The 22538-nt window shown below is 40.0% G+C and overlaps 2 protein-coding genes across 4 annotated transcripts in view; both read right to left on the bottom strand.

Moving 5' to 3' along the window:
• The window catches only part of pggt1b (protein geranylgeranyltransferase type I subunit beta), a 40916-nt gene extending 32326 nt beyond the window's left edge, over nt 1-8590 (bottom strand). The window contains exon 1 of one of the 2 annotated variants that reach the window (XM_008114026.3): nt 8334-8590. In XM_008114026.3, the coding sequence (XP_008112233.2) occupies nt 8334-8524 (191 nt within the window). In that variant the 5' untranslated portion in view covers nt 8525-8590. The remainder of the gene's footprint in view (nt 1-8333) is intronic. The other variant, XM_003222999.4, reaches the window with a different exon arrangement.
• A 1185-nt stretch (nt 8591-9775) lies between these two features.
• ccdc112 (coiled-coil domain containing 112) lies at nt 9776-20906 on the bottom strand. 2 transcript variants are annotated; one of them, XM_003223000.3, is made up of 10 exons: nt 20779-20906; nt 19086-19201; nt 17919-18040; nt 16778-16867; nt 16014-16089; nt 14817-15201; nt 12778-13197; nt 11110-11205; nt 10080-10198; nt 9776-9994 (listed from the first exon to the last, which is right to left on the bottom strand). In XM_003223000.3, exons 1-10 carry the CDS (start codon nt 20827-20829, stop codon nt 9964-9966), a joined length of 1506 nt encoding a protein of 501 aa, XP_003223048.2. In that variant the 5' UTR covers nt 20830-20906; the 3' UTR covers nt 9776-9963. The 2 variants fall into 2 exon arrangements, with proteins under 2 accessions (XP_003223048.2, XP_008112234.2); XM_008114027.3 differs by lacking the exon at nt 20779-20906 and adding an exon at nt 20637-20723.
• Nucleotides 20907-22538: the final 1632 nt, after the last annotated feature.

The following is a 22538-nucleotide window of genomic DNA, read 5'->3' as shown; positions in this document are numbered from 1 at the left end:
CACAGTAAGCAAGTCAAATTTAAATCTGATAAGATTATTTCTAAGTAGGACACAACAGGTTGAGCCAGTGATTTCTCAATACAATAGCATTCCTACACACAAGTTATAGATACTAACAACACTACTGAATTTGTGTGTCATTGTTTTTCTTTAGGAACCTAGGTGCTGCCTAACTTTATTTTGAATGTTGTGTAGAAAGAAAACATCAGCAGTGTGCTATTAATATTTGCAACGCAAGACACACTCCACAATCAGGAGACAGGGGGTGATCTTTATTTCAAGATCCCAGCCACTGCCAACAATAAACATATAAGCGAGTGCGTGTGCGCGCGAGGCAATGAGAGGAGAGTGATAGATGAATCCATGTAGATTACGTGAATTGCAGTTCACAACTAGAAGACACTCCCTTTGTCTCTGTGTCTTCTCTCTTTATAAGTATGTTACAGGATTTTAATTACAAATTGTCAGTATATGTCTCTCCAACATACACATAACCCAAACCTGGGGCGAATACGCAGCTTCCAATTTTCCTCAGAAAGGCCACTCCAACATATATACTAGCTGACTCTCAGGTTCCAAACTTTCTTCCTGTAACTTGACACACAACTACAAATTATATATATTGAAACAAAGAAATGTTTATTTATTACTTCTTTGGCATATAAAGCGTATCTTGTTACAAAGTTCTTTCCTTCAGTTCCACTTGCATACAATAGATATTATCTTTCACTCTTTAACATCAATAAATCAACTGAAACTTTGTCTCAAAAGATTCTCTTTTTCCCTCAGCTTTACCCAACTGAGAACCTGGATTTAAACTAGTCCTTTTATACTTCAATACAACATTGGAAGCTACACAATTAAACACATATCATTTTCCCTCTAGCTCATCAGACTAGAGACTGAGCTAACTTTTAAAATGTTCCCTCCTTTTTTCATTCAGCTAACTCCGCCCCTTTCTTGCTGGCCTCTCAGAATAGATACATTTCTACAGCAGTAGTCACGTTACCATGGTGATGCAACAACCAATAAGAAGTAGCTAATTCCTGCATACCTTTGTCATATAACCAATATTAAATAACATAGACAACAATCCCCATTATAATAAGGTTTTCCATTACAGTATTTATCTAGAACACACTCACGTTTAACAGGATCTTCACATAACAGCCCATTAATTGTGCAAGATACACATCTGCTTACAGCTTTGCTTAAAAGGATACTCTTAGGTCTATCTATCCAGGTTTTGCAATATAGTAGTTATCAAGTAATAAATAACTACATGGAGACTAATTTCTGCTACACACATTTCAAACTTTTTTTTTTATTTCAAGGCTGAGGCAAGATTCCTCATTAATTATATTTCTTGTACCCTTACTTATTAATAACCATGATACAAGAATAAGTGTACAAACCCTGATGAGGAAGCACTTACATTAAATATTAAACGGGCAAGCATTTTTCAACCATTAGCATGAGGGTTGCTCTGCAAGTGGTGAACATGTTTTACTGTCTCCTTATAGATGCCCCAACAAAGAGCTCCACAATAAATATTACACTCACTACTCTTCAGTTACATGGAGCTTATTCTCAGTTAAGAAGATAATCAATTACAGTTTACATCCCCATTATTTAGATTGATTCTATGGTTTAAAAAGTTTTTGGTTTAAGAAAAAATATTTTAAAGGAATTATAGAATTATAGAGTTGGAAGAGACCTTGTGGGCCATCCAGTCCAACCCCCTGCGAAGAAGCAGGAAAATAGCATTCAAAGCACTCCGGCAGATGGCCATCCAGTCTCTGTTTAAAAGCCTCCAAAGAAGGAGCCACCACCACACTTTGGGGTAGAGACTTCCTCTGCTGAACAGCTCTCACTGTTAGGAAGTTCTTCCTAAGCTTGCTCCCTCTTCCCTATGACTTCCCCTCACATATTATACATGGCCATCATGTCTCCTCTCAGCCTTCTCTTCTGCAGGCTAAACATGCCCAGCTTGCTAAGCTGCTCCTCATATGGCTTGTTCTCCAGACCCTTAATCATTTTAGTCGCCCTCCCCTGGACGCTTTCCAGCTTGTCAACATCTCCCTTCAACTGCGGTGCCCAATTTGGACACAGTATTCCAGGTGTGGTCTGACCAAGGCAGAATAGAGGGGGAGCATGACTTCCCTGGATCTAGACGCTATACCCCTATTTATGCAGGCCAGAATCCCATTGGCTTTTTTAGCTGCCGCATCACATTGTTGGCTCATGTTTAACTTGTTGTCCACGAGGACTCCAAGGTCTTTTTTGCACACACTGCTGTCAAGCCAGGCGTCCCCCATTCTGTATCTTTGATTTCCATTTTTTCTGCCGAAGTGAAGTATCTTGCATTTGTCCCTGTTGAACTTCATTTTGTTAGTTTCGGCCCATCTCTCTAGTCTGTCCAGATCGTTTTGAATTCTGCTCCTGTCTTCTGGTGTGTTAGCTATCCCTCCCAGTTTGGTGTCGTCTGCAAACTTGATGATCGTGCCTTCTAACCCTTCGTCTAAGTCGTTAATAAAGATGTTGAACAGAACCGGGCCCAGGACGGAGCCCTGCAGCACTCCACTTGTCACTTCTTTCCATGATGAAGATGACGCATTGGTGAGCACCCTTTGGGTTCGTTCGCTTAGCCAATTAGAGATCCAACTAACCGTAGTTTTGTCTAGCCCACATTTTACTAGTTTGTTTGCCAGAAGGTCGTGGGGGACTTTGTCGAAGGCCTTACTGAAATCCAGGTACGCTACATCCACAGCATTCCCTGTATCGACCCAACTCGTAACTCTATCGAAAAAAGAGATCAGATTAGTCTGGCATGACTTGTTTTTGTTAAATCCATGTTGACTATTAGCAATGACTGCATTTGTTTCTACGTGTTCGCAGACCACTTCCTTAATGATCTTTTCCAGAATCTTGCCTGGTATCGATGTGAGGCTGACCGGACGGGAATTGTTTGGGTCGTTCTTTTTTCCCTTCTTGAAGATAGGTACCACATTCGCCCTCCTCCAATCTTCTGGGACTTCTCCCATTCTCCAAGAACTCTCGAAGATAATTGCCAGTGGTTCTGAAATAACTTCTGCTAGTTCCTTCAATACTCTTGGATGTAGCTGATCTGGCCCTGGGGACTTGAATTCGTTTAGAGAGGCCAGGTGTTCCTGGACAACTTGTTTCGCTATTTGGGGTTGGATTTCCCCCAATCCTTCGTCCATTCCAGGTTGCTGAGGTTGAAGATGGCTTTCTTTTTGTGAGAAGACCGAGGCAAAGAAGGCATTAAGTAGTTCTGCCTTTTCCCTGTCCCTTGTCACCATCACCCCATCTTCTCCTTGCAGTGGCCCTATTGCCTCCTTGTTCTTCCTTTTTCTACCAACATAAGCAAAAAAACCTTTTTTGTTTTTTATGTCCCTGGTAAGCCTGAGCTCATTTTGCACTTTAGCCTTGTGAACCTTTTCCCTACAGGAGTTGGCTATACGTTTGAATTCTTCTTTGGTGATTTCTCCCCTTTTCCACTTCTTGTGCATGTCACTTTTGAGCTTTAGCTCAGTTAGAAGTTCTTTGGACATCCATTCTGGCTTCTTTGCACTTGTCTTATTTTTCTTCTTTGTTGGCACTGTTTGCATTTGCGCCTTGAGTATTTCACTTTTGAAAAACTCCCATCCATCCTTAACTCCCTTGTTTTTTAATACATGTGGAATGCCGCTCAGTAATTCCTTCATTTTTTGGAAGTCAGCTCTCTTAAAGTCTAGAATGCGTGTTTGACTTGTCTTAGTTTCAGCATTCCTTTGTATTGCAAACTGCAGGAGCACATGGTTACTTGCCCCTAAGGAACCAACCACTTCAACTGTATTGATCAGATCTTCCACATTTGTTAAGATTAGATCAAGAGTAGCCAATCCCCTTGTTGCCTCTTCTACCTTCTGGACCATAAAACTGTCTGCAAGGCAAGTGAGGAATTTGTTGGACTTTGTACTCTTGGCCGAGTTCGTTTTCCAGCAGATATCGGGATAATTGAAATCGCCCATGACTACTATATCTCTTCTTTGTGCCGGTTTGGTCAAGCTGTTGACAGAAGGCTTCATCAAATCCTTCATCCTGACTCGGAGGTCTGTAGTAGACACCCATGACAAGATCTTTTTGAGTCCCGGTTCCCTTGATTCTTATCCAGACGCTTTCAAGCTAGTTTCCCAGATTACAGTCTTGCATTTCTTCTGCAACGTAACAGTTTTTGACATATAAAGCTACTCCCCCTCCTCTCCCCTTTGTTCAATTTCTGTGAAAGAGGTTATAACCCTCAATGGCTAAATTCCAGTGATAGGAGTCATCCCAGCAGGTTTCAGTGATGCCTATGACATCGTATGTGTGGTGCTGTGCTAAGAGTTGGAGTTCGTCTTGCTTATTTCCCATGCTCTGTGCATTAGTGTAAAGACATGTAAGCCCCCTGTGACCTCCCCTCGAGCTGTTTATTTTGGATTATTGTGCTCTCTGTACTTGGTCCTTGTTGTGTTTGTTCAGCCCTCCGTTTAGCCTTTTGGCGGTTCCCTGTGGTCGTGGGTAATATAGTGTTCGCCAGGCTGTTGTTCCCCTCCCCCAGTGGATCTAGTTTAAAGTGCGCCGGATGAGGTTTGTGAGTCTGTGTGCAAAAAGATGTTTTCCTACTTGTGTGAGATGCACCCCATCATGGTACAGTGCTTTGAATGCTGGATTAGAAGCTTTGAGATTCTGGACCTGAAGGGTGATGCTGAGCTAGTCATACTCCCTCAGCCTATGAAGGAAATGACAAAGCTCCTCTGAACAAATCTTGCAGAGAAATGTCTAGGTCTGGATCATTATAAATCTGAGACAACTATGAAAGAACAAACCAACATATATGCACACAACAGTAGCAGGCTATATACTGTATAACTCCTTTTCCTCTAATGAATCAATCTTGCTTTGCTTATAATTGTAAGTACTGAGAAGCAAGCAGGTAGATAAACCTACATCACCTTAAAGGCCTTCAAATCCAATTCCCCAAGAAAAACAGATCAGCTCCAAGTCACAATGCCCATGCCACAGGCTGCTCATTATCAAATAATCTTCCCAGGTCATATAACTGAAGATACTTTAGATAAGGAACACTCAGAGACGGTTTTGCCCGTTCTCTCCTCTGACACATAGCCTATGGTATATGGTATTCACTGACAGTCAAAGTGTTTACCAGAGCTGACTGCTTAGCTTCCAAGATCGGATGGGATCTGGTGTTTTACTCCCAAAAAAACCCCCACAACAGTGCGTTCTCAAACTGTGCTCTTCCAGGTGTTTTGGACTTCAGCTCCCAGAAATTCCAGCCAACTTACCAGCTATTAGGACTTGTGGGAGCTGAAGTCCAAAACATCTGAAGGCGCACAGTTTGAGAAACACTGTTTTAGGGCAACTGTGGAAGAAAAATTGCAGGTGCCTCACTCTGTTGTTGTTGTGTGCCTGAAGGTGTTTGCTGATTTATGGTGACCGGCCTAAGACAACTTATTATGGGGTATTCTGGGCCAACAGTATGTGACTCACCCAATGTAATGCAGTAAGTTTTGACAGAGAAGAAGGGAATCAAATCCTGCTCTCCAGAGTCCTAGCCCCATACTCAAACCACTATACCACACTGGCCTCACTCCATGCTGATACTTTAAGGCACCCCTTCCCAAACCAGAGCCTTTTAAATGACTGGACTTAAAAAGTCCCAGCTAGCATGGGGTTATAAAGTTTGATCTGCACACCCAGAGAGTGCTGAGTAAAGGCTGCAAAAGACCTGAATTTGCTTTACAAAGTGAAACAGAAAGTGATATACTTATCTCTTGGTTAGTCATGCTTTCTTAAGACCACCTGTGAGCCCTTTGCTTAAATCTAATTTTTAAAAGATCTATGAGAAAAATAGAAATTGCTTACAATCTTCCATTCATGAAGCTATTTTACCAGTAGCTTGCTTGCAACACTCACCCCCTTGCATACTGAAACTTAATTTGGATCAGAAAGGAAATGTGGCAGATAAATTCAACTGCTTGGATACAGGGCACACTAAAAGCTATGTCTACATGAGGAAGGTGGAGTGTGGCTCCTATTTGGGCTAAAGCTGTGAAAGAGGAACAACAAATATTTTCAGTATTTTCCTCCCTATGATGAGTGGGTTAAGAGCTGGGTATATTTAGCTGGAGAAAGGGCTGAGAAGAGATATGACAGCCATATTTAAATATGTGAAATGACTCTATCTTGATAAAGAGGCAAGCTTGTTTTTTTTTTTTTTTTTTTTGCTGCTCTGGAGATTAGGACACAGAATAATGAATTCAAGTTGCAGGAAAATAGATTCCACCTAAACATTAGGAAGAACTTCCCGACAGTAAGAACTAAGAAGTGGAATATGCCGCCTCAAAGTGTGGTAGAATCTCTTTCTCAGGAGGTCTTTAAGCAAAGACTGAATTACCATCTGTTGGGGTATTTTAATTATGTGCTCCTGCATGGCAGAAAGTTGGACTAAATGGCCCTTAGGGTCTCTTCCAACTCTATGCTTCTAGGCATTTCAACATCTAACCAACTCTTTATGCTATTCCCACGAAATCCAAGTATTTCCAATCAGCGGCCAGCTGCACAAACGGTAACAAACGTGTAAAAAACAGAAAACAGACCAGATCACAATTTCAGGCGATCAGATTGTGCTGCTGAACCAAAGCTGGTTGGAGTTAGTAGGATTAAGGGCTCAAAGCATAGGAATCAGATTATCTCTGAGTCCATGTAAAGTGAACTCCCAGAGTACGTGAGCTACTGCAGACACAAGGCTCTAAGGAGAAAGTTTTCGGGGTGAGGGGTCGCGACTTCCCATAATATGCAGTCAAGATTACACACCAAGGGTGACCAGAGTGGTCAAAGGTCTGGAAGGCACAAGCCTTAAGGAGCTGAGTATGTTCGGCCTAGAAAAGAGAAGGTTATAAGGGGATGTGATACCTGTGTTCAAATATTAGAAAGGATGACATACTGAAAGTGGAGCAAGCTTGTTTTCTGCTGCTCCAAAAACTAGGACACGGAGCAGTGGATCCAAACTGCAGGAAAAAAAAGGCTCCACCTTGAGCAGGTCACACTCAGGATGCATCTTAGTGCAGTTTGACACTACTTTAACTGTGTTGTAGAAGGCTTTCATCGCCAGAATCACTGAGTTGCTGTGAGTTTTTTGGGATGTATGGCCATGTTCCAGAAGCATTCACTCCTGATGTTTCGCCTGCATCCATGGCAGGCATCCTCAAAAGTTGTGAGGTCTGTTGGAAACTAAGGAAGTGGGGTTTATATATCTGTGGAAAGTGCAGGGTGGGAGAAAGAACTCTTGTCTGTTTGAGACAAGCGTGAATGTTGCAACTGATCACCTTGATTAGCATTGAATAGCCTTGCAGCTTCACGGTCTGGAAGCTTACTGCCTAGGGGAATCCTTTGTTGGGAGGTGTTATATATAAACCTCACTTGCCTAGTTTCCAACAGATCATACAACTTCTGGAGATACCTGCCATAGATGCAAGCAAAATGTCAGGAGAGAATGCTTCATGAAATGGCCATACAGCCCAGAAAACTCACAGCAACCCATTATGTTAACTGTCATGGTGCAATGCTATGGAATCTTTGCAGTTTTACAACGTCTTTGGTCTTCTCTACCAAGCAGTTGGGGTGCCTCACTGAACTACTAATTTATTTATTTATTGGCTATATTTCTACCCCGCTCTTCTCACCCCGAAGGGGACTCAAAGCGGCTTACAATTTGCCCACTTCTGTGCCACCTTGCTAACACAGTGTAAAAATATAATACAATACAAATCAAAGCACATTTAACATAAAATACAAGACAAAAATGACACAAAGCATAATAACGTCCAAAAATAAGAAATAAATAAATAATAAGCATTAACAGCACTTAAAACCAATTACAATTATCACAACTGCAAATCCCAAAACGTGGGAGCCTGGCAGTTACAGCGGCGTCAAAACTGCATGATTTCCACAGTGAAGATGCAGCCAAGAAAATCCCTATATTGGAACCGACTTGGAAGGCACACAACAAACATTTGGGAGACCTTCCTGACGACAGGACCTGCTCAAAAGTGGGGCATGTTAAACCAGGGAGTCATGGGGTCTCCTCCGCTGGAGGTTTTTAAGCAGAAGGTGGAAGGTCACCCGTCGGGGGGGCTTTGGGGTGGCTCCATGGCTCCAGTTGCGGGGAAGAGCCCACTCCCGTGGCGCCTCTGAGGAAGCCAGGCCCACCAGACTTCCTGAGGAAAGGCCCCTCTCTCTTTCCCTCGCTCCTGTCATAGAGGTACCTGCTGGTCTCCAGGGAGGAATACCGCTCCGGCAGAATCTGAAGGCAGCGCTGGAAGAAGCGGACGTGCCTCTCCTTGAGGAAATCTAGCCGCTCCCCGTCCCCGAAGCCCCCGTCGTCCTCCTCCTCCTCCGCAGCCGCCGGCGTCCTGCTCGCCGCTGCATCCGCCATCGCTGCCGCCACCGCCGCCATGTTGGCCCGAAGCTCCCCCTCCCTCGCGCGCAGCGTCCGTCCTGTCGCCGGGCGCACTCGCTCACGTGCTATGCTAATGAGGTGGGCGGGGAAAAGGAAGGGCCCTCGGTCCCGCCCCTCCTGCGGCTCAAGCGGGCGGAGCCAGGCAGCTCACTGCTTTCCCTCTCTGGAGATATTCGCAAAGCTGCCTTCTTACACGGTGCATCCACACGGTTAAAGTGAGGTCAGACTTCATTCAGCTTAACTGCCACGGCTCCATACCATGAAATCCTGGGATCTGCGGTTTTGTGAGGCCTCAGCCATCTTCATCAGAAAAGACTAAAGACCTTGTAAAACTACAATTCCCAGTATTCCATAGGATTGGGTCGCTGTGAGTTTTCCGGGCTGTATGGCCATGTTTGAGAAGCATTCTCCCCTGACGTTTCAACCACATCTGTGGCAGGCCTCCTCAGAGGTTATGAATTCTGTTGGAAACTAGGCATATATACAGTAGATTCTCACTTATCCAACATAAACGGGCCGGCAGAATGTTGGATAAGTGAATATGTTGGATAATAAGGAGAGATTAAGGAAAAGCCTATTAAACATCAAATTAAGTTATGATTTTACAAATTAAGCATGAAAACATCATGTTATACAACAAATTTGACAGAAAAAGTAGTTCAATACTCAGTAATGCTATGTAGTAATTACTGTATTTATGAATTTAGCACCAAAATATCACGATACATTGAACACATTGACTACAAAAATGCATTGGATAATCCTCACCAATCTACAAATCCCAGGATTCCACAGAATTGAGTGAGCCATGGCAGTTAAAATGGTGCCAAACTGCATTAGTTCCAACACTGTCGAGGCACCCTAAGAACCTCTGCTTCCCAATGAAAATCTTTTTTATCTCATTTCTTAACGTGAGTGAACCTTCATACTTTTTAAGTGAGACTTTTGCTTTAAAAAGGTTTTTTTTAATTATTAGATGTTGTTTTGAAAAACTTCTGCGAAGTTTTGTTTTTTAGAATTAATATTTGCCGGTCTGAAAACCTTTAACTGTAACCATTTCAGAATTCAGGTGTGTGATAACTAATTTGTGTTCCAAAGATAGGACAAAACCCACATCGCTAGATTCAGACTCTAGCAAAAGGAAAATGAAATCAAAGGAAGTCAGAATGCCCATTTGTAGGAATTACCATTCACCAACATTAGGACCGTTTGTATGTATGGAATTATTAACAACAAAAACAACAACAATGCGATTTATAAAGACAGTTTATATTTGCTCTTTTATAAACATGAAATAAAATTCATGTTTACATAACTTCATTCTCAATTCAAAATGAACATTTTAAAATCTCATAATAATCCTTATAAAACCATAAAACAGCCAGTAATTGTACAAATGTACATATCTTCTAATATTTCTTTGAGCAGATACCGAGTTATAGCCCTTGTCGCCAGCTCGGGACAGCCCTATAAAGAAAAAAATACCAATTAAATTAAATTTTAATGACTATTATTAAACATTCAAATGTGGGGCTTTTTTTTGTTTCCTTACTTGTGTGGAATATGCAGAAGTGGTCCTGAACCCTCTGGTCCAATCTCTTTGATCCGTTCTTCCCAAACTTTAGTAGGTCTGTACAACCGATATGGGTCCCGAGTTACATTAATTTCAACCTATTAAATTCGATTTTTTTAAAGTAATAAAAATAAACTGTTAAGACATATTCCTGTAAAAAACTTAAGAGTGTTACTCAAAATTGTGGCCCCTGGACCAGCACTGATCTCCAAGTCATTGGCTGTCAATGCTTGGTAAGTTTCCAGGAAAGAATAGTAGCCAATGGGCACAAATATACTGCCAGTCCCCGGTACACTGAGAAAAAGTAACTACCAGTAAACTTAAATCGCTTTGAATGCGATTTCCTGCTTCTTGGCGGGGGGTTGGACTGGATGGCCCATGAGGTCTCTTCCAACTCTGCGATTCTATGATTCTATAAGAAGAACTGCTCTAGAGTGCTTTTGCCATTTTAATATATTTACACTATAATAACCTAACATATGAATTGTGTGACAGATTTCCAAAATTAACTTGATGAATAATGAACAAAATCTTTCTCGTAAATAACTGACGCCAGCTTTTAATAGTAATGACATTATCTTCTATTTTCTTTAACTTTTAATTCAACTGTTAATCAATTGACCAATATATGCCACCCTTCTAATGTTTTGTAACTATCTACAAACATGCCATGATTCAGTTCTTTACTGGATATTTATATCTAAGGGCAAGACCACTCTATACAACTCTTTTCTCAATTAATCTTAAAGCTGCTACAAGATCCCTTTGTATATTCAAACATTGGCCAATTCAGCTTATAGAGTTGCTACCCGAGACTGCAGTAGAAGGGAGAAAGCTTCACTAAACTCATTAGGACTTGGATTTGATTAGATGTGTAAACCTTATCTTTAAAATAACAGCAAACAGGTAAGAGAAACATATTTTATTTATAGCGTTCTGCAAATCTTACACTGAGAGTAACAGAACAAAGTGGGGCACCTCCGAGGAGCGTAACAAATGAAAGTATTACCTTCTCTCTTAGCTTTGACAGTCTTTTTTCTTTTTCTGTCTTCTCATCTTCTTTTGCTTGCTTTTCTTGAATCTTTAACTCAAGTTTATGCAAATCCTAAACAAAAATACAATGAAGCATTTGTAGGAATAATAAGAACTCTAATATAGTACGAAAGCATTTTGAATACTGATGTGATTTTATAGTGGTGCACTGTGACAGTTGTTTTATTTTCTAATAGTAACCTTTAGTAAAAACCTCTACACAAAATAGCCACAGCTTAGGACATAGTTCTTCTTTTACAACATGCATGCTGTACATGTATACTGTACCATTAGGATTTGACCACACTGGATTAGCTTTTCTTATATCAAACAAAATATTTGTGAAGATTTACATCATAGAATATTCTGTAAAGCACTATGAAAACAAATGGAGTGGAATTCAAACCTTTGTATAGAGTTTTCATCCCACCTCAGGGATAGGTCACGCCTTGTTATCATTTCATGCCTGGCAAACATCTTTTTATTTATAGAGTGTAATTGCTCACTGTGGTACCGTTTTGAAGTATTTATTTATGTAGTATTTTTCCTTCTTTCTTGAGCAACAAGCTGCCTGGAATGGCTTGACAGCAGATTGTTAAGAACAGCAACATACCATTAAGACAGTAATACTAGGATCTTTAAAGAGGCCTTGGCGATGACAGTTCACTTATTCTTTCTCTTCTGCTGTGAAGGGCATTAGGTTCTAATAAATGCTGTGAGGGGAGATGGGACTAGTCTCAGAACATGAAGCAAGAGAAATCCAATTCTTACTCATCCTAGTAAAAATGTTTGTATTTTTACTATTTGCAAGTAGCTCTGAAGATATCAATTGGACATTGCAGCCTAAGAGAAAAGATTCCAAAAATAAAATTTTGAATAAATGGCCATTACTTTTATTCCACTCAAAGCTAAAAGCTGCAAACAAGTCTCAGTTTTGCCATAAAAACTGAGGATTGACTTGTATTCCCAGTATTCTAATAATGGTAGGAAAAGAAAAACCTTGTATTTACCTATCTTTCTAGTGATGGGAGGTGGAAAAGCAAAACTGTGGAGAAAAGAGCTGGTAAGTTTAGACAGCTGGCCACATCCCTCCAAACGGACTCCCCATAATACAATTTTCCATCCAAGAGGCAGCATTTACGGCGGTATATCTCACCCATTGCTCCTCATGCTGCATAACTCAGGATGTGGCCTTCAAGCCAAAGATACCTTCTGAAGGCAGAAAATATAACTAGCCCCTCTCCTTCCTAACAAGGGAAGCAGCCTAACATTCTGCTTTCAGAATTACAAGAAAACTGAATGGGCTATTTTGTGTTATCTCAGTTCAATTTTTATTCACTCACTCCTTTATTTATTTAAACTTCTGTTAGTCATATGTCTAAAAACAAGCAATGAAAGAGATCTTTGGGGACATTAGTGGTATTTTCTCCCCAATAAAAAAATGTCACCAGATCTTATAGAGCACTAAAGATAATAAGCAAAGAACTTCTGGCACTCAGGTGCTGTATTCAGCACAGCTCCCTTTGTTCCCAGCCTTGCATTAGAATACAATCCAAAGTATTTGGAAGTCAACAAGTTGGGGAAATTGTATTCCATAATGAGCAAACCTGAAATAAATATGGAGGAGACAAATGAGAACACTCACTCGTTCTTGGAACTTAAGAATTTCTTCTGCTGCAATTTTTTTCCTCTCTTCCCTTTCAGCTTCCTCCTTTTTCTCCTTCTCAAATCTCAATAGCTCTTCCTCTGCTTTTTTCTGTCTGTTGTAATTTTCCAGCAGCAACTTGATCTGAAACTGCCGCCGACGTTCCCACTGTTTTTTCTTCTCTTTCTCTTCTTCCTCTTGTAGCTGAGTGGCTTGTTTCATTGCATGTTCAATTGCTTTTTGTCTTTTCCATGCTTCAAGTTCTGCCAGTCGTTTCTTTCTTTCTTCTTTGGCTTTCTGCTTCTGAGCTTCTTCACGGTGAAGGTGGTGGACTGCACTGAGAGATTGCTCTGGATTCTCTTTTTGGGCTAAGACGTTCTCTCTCTCTTCTTGCTTTTTCAACTTCCATTTCTGAATGGACTAGGGGATAATAGTAAAAACAAATTATGGTCTAAATTCAATTGTTAATTCCAATTAGAGTAAGCCTATTAGATAAATTAAAGCCCAGTAAGTCATTTATTGATTCAATGATGGAAAGAGCCAGTGTGGTGTAATGGTTTGAGTGTTAGACTACAATTCTGGGGACCAGGGTTCAAATCCCTGCTCAGCCAAGGAAACTCACTAAGTGACCTTGGGCAAGTCACTCTCTTAGCCTTAAAGAAAGGTAAAGGCAAGCCCCTTCTGAACAAATCCTGTCATGCTGGGCATGTCTCCTCATACACAAATCGAACAGAAAAATACAATTTGCAGTGCAGAACTTTGGACGCAGGGCATAATTAACCCTTTCACCAGTTGCCAAGTTTCATTTATGAAACTCACTTTTTCCCGCTAATTCAGTTTTTAAACCAGATGGCAGGAAGTTGTGGCCCTCCAGCTGTTGGACCAAAATTTGCAGCATTTGTCATTGTTGGGAACTGCAACCAAACAGTATTTGGAGAGCATCATGTTTTCCATGTAGTTCTATATCAAGTTTATTTTTAAAATAGATTTTGTTATTTTTATCCTGGTCTAAATAATAAGATTTCAGAGTGATGTAAATTCCTTCCACATTTCTAGATCTTACACATAGTAAATCATATTCTCCCAGGTCCAATAACATATGAGGATTTGCAACTTGAATTTAGAAATACATGTTTGGAGACGAATGTGTAGCTCCACATTTAGGTTGCCAAATTAAACAGAATGCTTTGAAATAAGTTACATTGAAATATAAATGGTATTATGTTAATCAAAATGACATCACCCAGCACAATTCAGAAAGTAAAGTCTTGTCCAGACAATATCAAAATAGCCCCATCAGCACACTACTTTGTGATACAGATGACTTCATAAAATGTTCCCTATAGTGAAGGAGGAGGTCAAAGGGGATAGGATGCTTCAGCAGTAATCAGTAGACACCAGGCAGTAGACAAGAGGCATCTAAAAATTCTTTGCATAAGAAGAACTAAAGATACAGAAGGCTGTGGAAAGATCAGTTGTTGAAACAACCAGAACAGAACCAAGTTATAGCTCAGACAGGACATAAGTGAGGCTGAAACCTCCCAATTTCCCAGATGTAACTTCAGGGAACTGTGTAGGGAAGCAGAAAAGTATCCTCAGTTGTGGCTAAGCATGCTCGCCAGGGACAAATTTCTAGTCTAGTTAAAGATCAAGAAAGTTGGGAAGAAATCATTGTCTGATGGACAGCTAAGTGGCAATGCTCTCTGAGGGTGCAAGCACTGGGCACGTTTAATAAAAGGAAGTAGTTGCTAGGATAGATGTGTGGTTCTACCCATAACCAATGCAGGAACATGGCATATTTCAAAGAATATTTCAAAGAATCCTCTTTGTGACTGCAAGGACACAACATATACATAGTGAAAGAATACCTTTATGTGTACCTACTAAGTATTTAGCAGGTAGTAGGTCTTGTTTACTAGCTGAAGACATCACTGCACCATAAAGAGGTAGAAATAAAGAAAAAGGTGAACTATTTGCATTAGTTCTGATATTCACAACTTAAGAATTAAAAAACAAGCTTCATTAGAAATCACTCTTACCTCTTTTTTTCGAGCCTCTAAAACTTGAAATTCTTGATACCATTTTTCATGCTGTTGAATGTTCTCCCTTGTTCTGTCAGAAAGATAATCAAGGGCTTCTTCCATATATGATGGTTTTCTTTTATGCTTTGTAAATATCTTCAAAAAGATTTGATGATCATATTCATCCCAGCCACCTTGTTTCCCTCCTGTCTGCTGAAGGAATCTTTCAAGCTCAAGTACTTCTTTAGGCAGATGGCTCTGGACATCTTTTTCAAGAGGAAGTAAGCCTTCTTTGACAATCTTTCCCATTGAAGAAGTATCCAATGCCCACCTCTCCATTTTTCTCTCCATGGCATTAAGTTCGTTAGTAGCAGACTTTTCCTCTCGCATAAGGTCCTCATAGCTAATAAGATGAACAAAGTAATTGTTAACTTGCTATCACCAAAATAAATATCCAACAAAACAACAACAAGAGCAACAAAGACTCCTATGACTAGTTTTGAAATACAGGGCATTCAAGAAGCAGTTCATGATCTGGCATGGAGTATGTTTCTCAGGGTCGAGCATTCTTATGGAATAAACTATGTATTTATAAGGGGGAATGAGAGGGGGAATTATGACTTCATTAAGTCTGATAATATAAACATTCATTAAACCTTATAACATTTTAGAGAAAACAACGTTGGTAGCATAAGCTTATGTTACGATTTCTATCTCTCAATCTCTAGGTCTATGAAATCTCATGAAAACCTTTTATTTATATTTTTAAAATATATGATTTGTAAAATCAAATGCATGCAAGTTGGTATTGTTTATTTCACATAGACTCAGATGTTATGTTCATGCTACACACCTATACACTGCATCTGACACACTGACAGGTTGAGACAGAGTTTGGAAAACTCTGTTCTAGAGTGACATGACTAGCTTTAAAACTAGAGCACAAAGAATACCAGTAAGCAGCCTCAAATTTCATTATTAGGAGTAAAGCAGGATGTAAATGAATACATAATAATAATAATAATAATAATAATAATAATAATAATAATAATAATAATATAACAATGTTTGAGTGAAATCAGGTTTATAGCTGCTGTTAGGTTCCACTCTTTTTTAAAGATGCTTACTTTTCATTATTATTAGACTTGTTTGTTGTTAGTTACTCTGAGCTCTGAAAAAACTGTTACAAATACTTTAACAAACATAAATACACACATTGGTCGTTGTTCTTCTTTAAAAGCATTTATTGCCATTTCAGTTTCCTCCATCATTTCTCTGAGTTTGTCAACAACTATGAAATAAATGGAATATTATTTATTTAGAATAAATACTCTAAAGAATTTTTTTTTAAAAAAAAATTAATGAACAAGGAAATTGTGGACAATGAGAAAATGTATGCCTCTAGCTTTCACAGCTATCTGAATTCATCCCAAGAAATACTGCATAACCTTTACTGACTGAAATTTCTCCTTTTAACAACAATTAAGGGGGCAGGGGGGCTGCTCTCATGTCCATCTGGCTACACTGACTTGCCTTCTATTGAAGAAATAACATTTCCATCCATGACTGCTAAACTGGAATTAATTGAAGTTATAAGAAAGCAAGCTAAGAAACTTCCATGTTTTACATACTGAACTAAGCTATCTTAATCCCACATATATTCCCTCAGAAGAAACTCTCAGTGATTTCACAGACACTGATTTCATATAAGCACAAACGGGCTTGCATATAATACTAATAATAATAGTTTAATTTTTTGCCTGCCTCTCTTCACAACTTGAGGCCATCTTTGAAAATTTAATGCAACTCTCATCAGACCTATCTTTACCACCCCCAGACCAAAAAAAAAAAGGACACAATCAAATTCCTTTCAGATTTAAATATATTAAAATTTACTAAGACTAAACAAAGGCAGAGAGTTTAGATACAGTTATTCAAAGATTTTGCTTTCTTAGGAAAAAACATCAGTAAAGACTTACATTCCGGGGTTGGTTTCACATCCTTTAATTGTCGCTGAAATCCCCTGACATTGTTATACATTCTGGCTAGTTTCTGCTGGATTTTAGCTTCTGCACAAACAAACAAAACCCACAAAATCTCATTACTTTTTCATTGTAAGACTATTTCATTACCTTTCTTTTAGACAGACAGTTTTTTATAGCTTTTCTTGTGATATATACCTCCTGTTTCTGACTCTTTGTATATTCACTCCATTCTCTTTTCCAGATTGCTCCATTAATGGCAACAGCATCCGTTAATACAGACAACCTGATCCTATGAATACTTACATTCAAGTTTGTCCTTCTGTGCCCAATAGTGTTTGCTCCAGATAAAGTTTTATAGGTTGAAATCCTGTGAACATTTTCCTGAGCCTTACTTTTGCTGAACATCATGGAACTTACACCCTACACAAGACTGTTCTGTTAAGAAATATGCCCATGGCTCTTCTCTGCCAGATGTAGAAGATGCCTTTTTTATTATTATCTTATTATTAAACTTTATTTGTACCCCGCTAGCATCTCCCGAAGGACTCGATGCGGCTTACAAAGGCCAAGGCCTCAACACACAATATAACAATACAAAACAAAAGGCAAATTAAAAACAATTAAAACAGTATAAACCACAAGCAATAACAATACGCTAAAACACAATAGAACTGGGCCGGGCCAGAGTAATGGGTACAAGATTAAAAGTGCTGATGTGACAGGTGATATATAAGGCTAGTAGGGCAATGTCATAATCACTGCTATTTCATTTTTTTAATGAAAAGTCCACATCTACCTTAAAAAGCATTAGAAGCTAATAAGAATCTAAACTTAAAATTAAGCATACATACGCTGCTAAAACGTACACATGACTAAGGTATCATTTGATTAATACATGATACTCTTAAAATGCTTCCAAAATACGATATTATGAAAATACTATATACATTTCAAATATCTGTACTATAACATGTGCATATGAATCTTTTGGAAGCAGAAGGTTTAAACCATCTTGCAAAACAATTTTATAGACATATACTTTTATTCAAAGGCTATAAAAGCCACTGGAAACTCTTTCCTGTTATTAACAAAGTAGTAAGAAAATGCATAAAAATAAGGAGAAACAGTATTTTACTTTCTTCTTTGCGGTTTTTGCTCAATTTGTGTTCCAGTTCTTCCAGTGTGCAATATTCTGTTCTAAATTCATTCTTCTTATTGAAGAGAAGGAAATTTTTATCTTTTTCAATGTTCACCAGCCTGAGGGAGAAACATATATTTGGTAAATTACATGCTAAATATTAATGCCACTTAAAGCTGACTTTGGAAGTTCTGTCCACACAGATCTTTTTCTAACAAAAATTTGAAAATACTACTCATCATTTTCAATTAAAAGCATTCACTCAGACAAAACAAACATAGTGGATGCTTTTAATAAATCCATCTAATGTGTAAATTATTCTAGCAATATAAAAACATGAATAAATAAATACCAGTCATCACTCACTGATAGGCAAAGGTTATGCAGTTAGAATTGCTACCATTTAAAAATTTAAATTAAAAAGTAGTCATAAGAGAAATATCTAGAAGAGGGGGCTTTTCTTATAGTCTTTTCTTAATTAAAATGCTCTGGAGGCTAATTTCCTTGAAAGATAAGACATATAAGGATAATATAGTCAGGGTTCAGGAAGAAGTCTTTTTACGGGTGTGTGAATCTTATAGCATTCAGTGTGATTTATTTCTGAGAAAACATTCATGGGATGGCTGACTCATTTTCTAAAATGTATATAAATGCTATGGGAGGGTTATGCCTATAATTCAGGATAGATCTCTGTAAAGGTTCACAAACTATTAGTATTTAAAAAGAATATGAATCTTCATGTATTGAGAATTCTATTCTTTCTTACAATACCTAGCTAAAGTTAATGTTGCTCTAATGTGTTTGTTACTCTGCGGCCTTACTTGTTTTAGAAAAGATAACTTCATTCTGAAATTTTCCTCTAAAATTGCTCTGGCCTCTGAGGAAGAAAACAGCATCCAGATACAGGTCTGTTTTGCTGTGGACAAGCACCTGATGAAAGCCCCTTCCTCCATGCTGCAAGTGGCATTTTTTTTGGTCCTGAAGGGGTAAAGAGCAGCCATCATCTGGCATTCCCCTTTCTTTATGTGTTGTATCTCATTTAGACTGTAAGCCTAAGGGCAGGGAACTGTCAAATTAATTATATGTTAGACACCTTGGGAGCCTTTCTAGCTGAAGGCAAAGTATAAATATATGAAATAAACAAATAAAAATGTATGAACTTACTGATTCTTTAGCTTATCTCCTGTTCTGAAATATTCAGCTTTCTTACGTTGGTCAGCTTTCATCTTGTGATTCTGAAAAGGCTGAACAGTACCTTGACCATTGAAATTGCTGGCATTCTACCGAACAAAATATTGGCAAGAATAATAGTAATTAAACATGTTATATTTCTTCTTGAAACGATAATTCTGGCCTGAAAAATATTGTTCATGTTAATTACACTAGACCAGTTTATACAGGTCAGCATTTCCCACCCTTGCGCCCCCCACAACCAGCATGGTGGTTAACAGTTCATTTTGATAGTTTATCATCTAGGATTGGGTGGCAATCATGCCCAATCCTAGCATGACAATTTATTACAATATTGAATCCCCAAGATGATTCAGCAGAGCGAGGCAAACAGAAACAAAACAGCAGAAAATTCAGAGCTATCAGAGGGTTTGATGATGCAAACATTCTTTTGCAGTATTTCTGTCTTCACTGTATATGCACAACAGGAATGCTAATACAGAACGTCTCTTGCCACAAACAAATAAGAACCCTCTTATATGTTAAGTAAATATACAGCTTGCCTTTGTGCCAGAAAATGAAGCTCATTCAATACACAACCCAAACCCAACAAATGAAATGCTCTTCAAAGTAGATCCATGTTACAAGTCAAAAGGCCTGCCTCCAAAAAAAAGGTATTTGCCTGAAAGCAAAGAAGTACAGAAGGAGCCACCATCCGTCAGAAAGATCTCAAGCACCTATGAGCAGCCACTAGGATGACCTTCTTTTATACAGCAGACCCAAGCGCCCTTCTATACTACCATATAATCCAGATTATCAAAGGAAATAATTCACATTATCTGATTTGAATTGGATTATACGAGTCTACACTGCCATATAATCCAGTTCAAAGAAGATAATCTAGATTTTATATGGCAGTGTAGATGGGGCCTGAGAGTCCACTGCATCTCTATGTTAATGTACCTCTGACGGTTGCCGGCTGAGAACAGCAACCAGAAGCTACATTTATCCACCACCTACCAATCACCCTGGGTGCCGGTTAACTGAGACACCTTCTATACTGCCATATAATCCAGATTATCAAAGCAAATAATCCACATTATGTCTTTTGAACTGGATTATATAAATCTACACTACCATATAATCCAGCTCAAAGCAGATAATCTAGATTTTATGCGGCAGTGTAGATAGGGCCCAAGAGTCCACTGCATCTTTAGGTTAATGTACCTCTGACGGTTGCTGGGCTCAGAGAAAGGCCTCCTCCAAAGTCCATAAAACATGGTAAGACTCGTATGACAGAATGTGGTCTTTCAGCCAACTTGGGGCCCTTCCACACACAGCCATATAACCCAAAATATGAAGGCAGAAAATCCACAATATCTGCTTTGAACTGGGTTATCTGAGTCCACACTGCCATATAAACCAGTTTAAAGCAGATAACGTGGGATTTTATACAGCGGTGTGGAAGAGACCGAAGACACCAGTGAAGCCCGAGAGTCCAATTTAACTTTCCCGCGCAAAAGGTGCACGGACAGAGATACATACACAAAAGACCACCGCGAGCAAAACAACGGGCACCTTTCATCCTGAGCCACTTGGGAAAAGAGGCTGAATAAAGACGAGGCGCGGGGGGGGGGGGGGGGGGGGGTCGAAAGGAAGGGCTGGGGTCGGCGGCCTCCTCCTTTACCTGGCGGCCCTTGACGACCGCTCCGCGGCTCCTCGTTGCCAGGGCGGCCATTTTGGAAGCCGAGTGAAGGGGCGGGGCGACGCCAGGCGCTGCGTCTTATTCGAGTGGGTGACGTCACAGGGGAGGGGAGGAGTGCCGTTGGGGCGTTTTGTACTCTTTTTCTCTCTGTGGGCCCTTCCAAACAGCTGTATAAAATCCCACATTATCGGCTTTGAACTGGGATATAGGGCAGTGTGGACTCAGATAACCCAATTCAAAGCAGATATTATTGAATTTTCTGTCTTGACATTGTGGGTTATAAAGCTGTGTGGAAGGACCCTTTTTTCCAAGGGCTTTCTTGTTAGGGCCCTTCCACACAGCCATATAACCCACAATATCAAGACAGATAACCCACAATATCCGCAGTGAACTGGGTTATCTGAGTTCACACAGCCATATATCCCAGTTCAAAGTAGGTTATGTGGGATTTTATTCAGTTGTGTGAAAGGGGCCTTAGAGGGCATCTATACTGTAGTATTAATACAGTTTGACACTATGGCTCATTGCTATGGCATCCTGGGGTTTGTAGTTTGGTGAGTCCCCAGCACTCTTCCTCGAAGGGGGAGAAAGACTTTGCCAAACTGCAACAATCATGATTCCATAGTATTATTGAGCCATGGCCTGGTGCTTAGAATAATTAATGGCTTTTGTGGTCATGTGAGATATTTAGCTTTCTCTGCCAGAGCTCTGGGGCCACAACAAACTACAAATACCAAAATGCTGTTACACTGAACCATGGCAGTTAATGCCACACTCCTCTACAATACTACAGTAGGATGTTTGTTTTGCTTCAAAACCCAAAAGAGCCATGAAAAAAAGATGAACGCGGCTGATGTGGATAGGAGTTAGCTTTATCCACACAGGGAAGCACATCTTAGAATCATAGAATCATAGAATAGGAAGAGACCTCATGGGCCATCCAGTCCAACCCCCTGCCAAGAAGCAGGAAATCGCATTCAAAGCACCCCCGACAGATGGCCATCCAGCCTCTGCTTAAAAGCCTCCAAGGAAGGAGCCTCCACCACAGCCCGGGGGAGAGAGTTCCACTGTCAAACAGCCCTCACAGTGAGGAAGTTCTTCCTGATGTTCAGGTGGAATCTCCTTTCCTGTAGTTTGAAGCCATTGTTCCGCGTCCTAGTCTGCAGGGCAGCAGAAAACAAGCTTGCTCCCTCCTTCCTATGACTTCCCTTCACGTATTTGTACATGGCTATCATGTCTCCTCTCAGCCTTCTCTTCTGCAGGCTAAACATGCCAAGCTCTTTAAGCCGCTCCTCATAGGGCTTGTTCTCCAGACCCTTAATCATTTTAGTCGCCCTCCTCTGGACGCTTTCCAGCTTGTCAACATCTCCCTTCAACTGTGGTGCCCAGAATTGGACGCAGTATTCCAGGTGTGGTCTGACCAAGGCAGAATAGAGAGGGAGCATGACTTCCCTGGATCTAGACGCTATACCCCTATTGATGCAGGCCAGAATCCCGTTGGCTTTTTTTAGCTACTGCATCACATTGTTGCATCACATCTGCCATTTTTGGGAATTTTATATGAGGATTTTTAAGGGGAATACAATTGATGATAGCTATTGTGGAATTGCAGAGTAGGAAGAGACCACAGGGGCCATCCAGTCTAACTAGGAACACAATCAAAGCATCCTCGACAGATGGCCATCCAGTCTCTGCTTCAAAACCTCCAGAGAAGGAGACTCCACCACACTTTGAGACAGCAT

The sequence above is a fragment of the Anolis carolinensis genome, chromosome 2, assembly GCF_035594765.1.
Source record: "Anolis carolinensis isolate JA03-04 chromosome 2, rAnoCar3.1.pri, whole genome shotgun sequence".
NCBI classification, from domain to species: domain Eukaryota; kingdom Metazoa; phylum Chordata; class Lepidosauria; order Squamata; family Dactyloidae; genus Anolis; species Anolis carolinensis.
The sequence above is the reverse complement of the archived record's forward strand: the minus strand, read 5'-3'. Positions and strand labels throughout refer to the sequence as shown.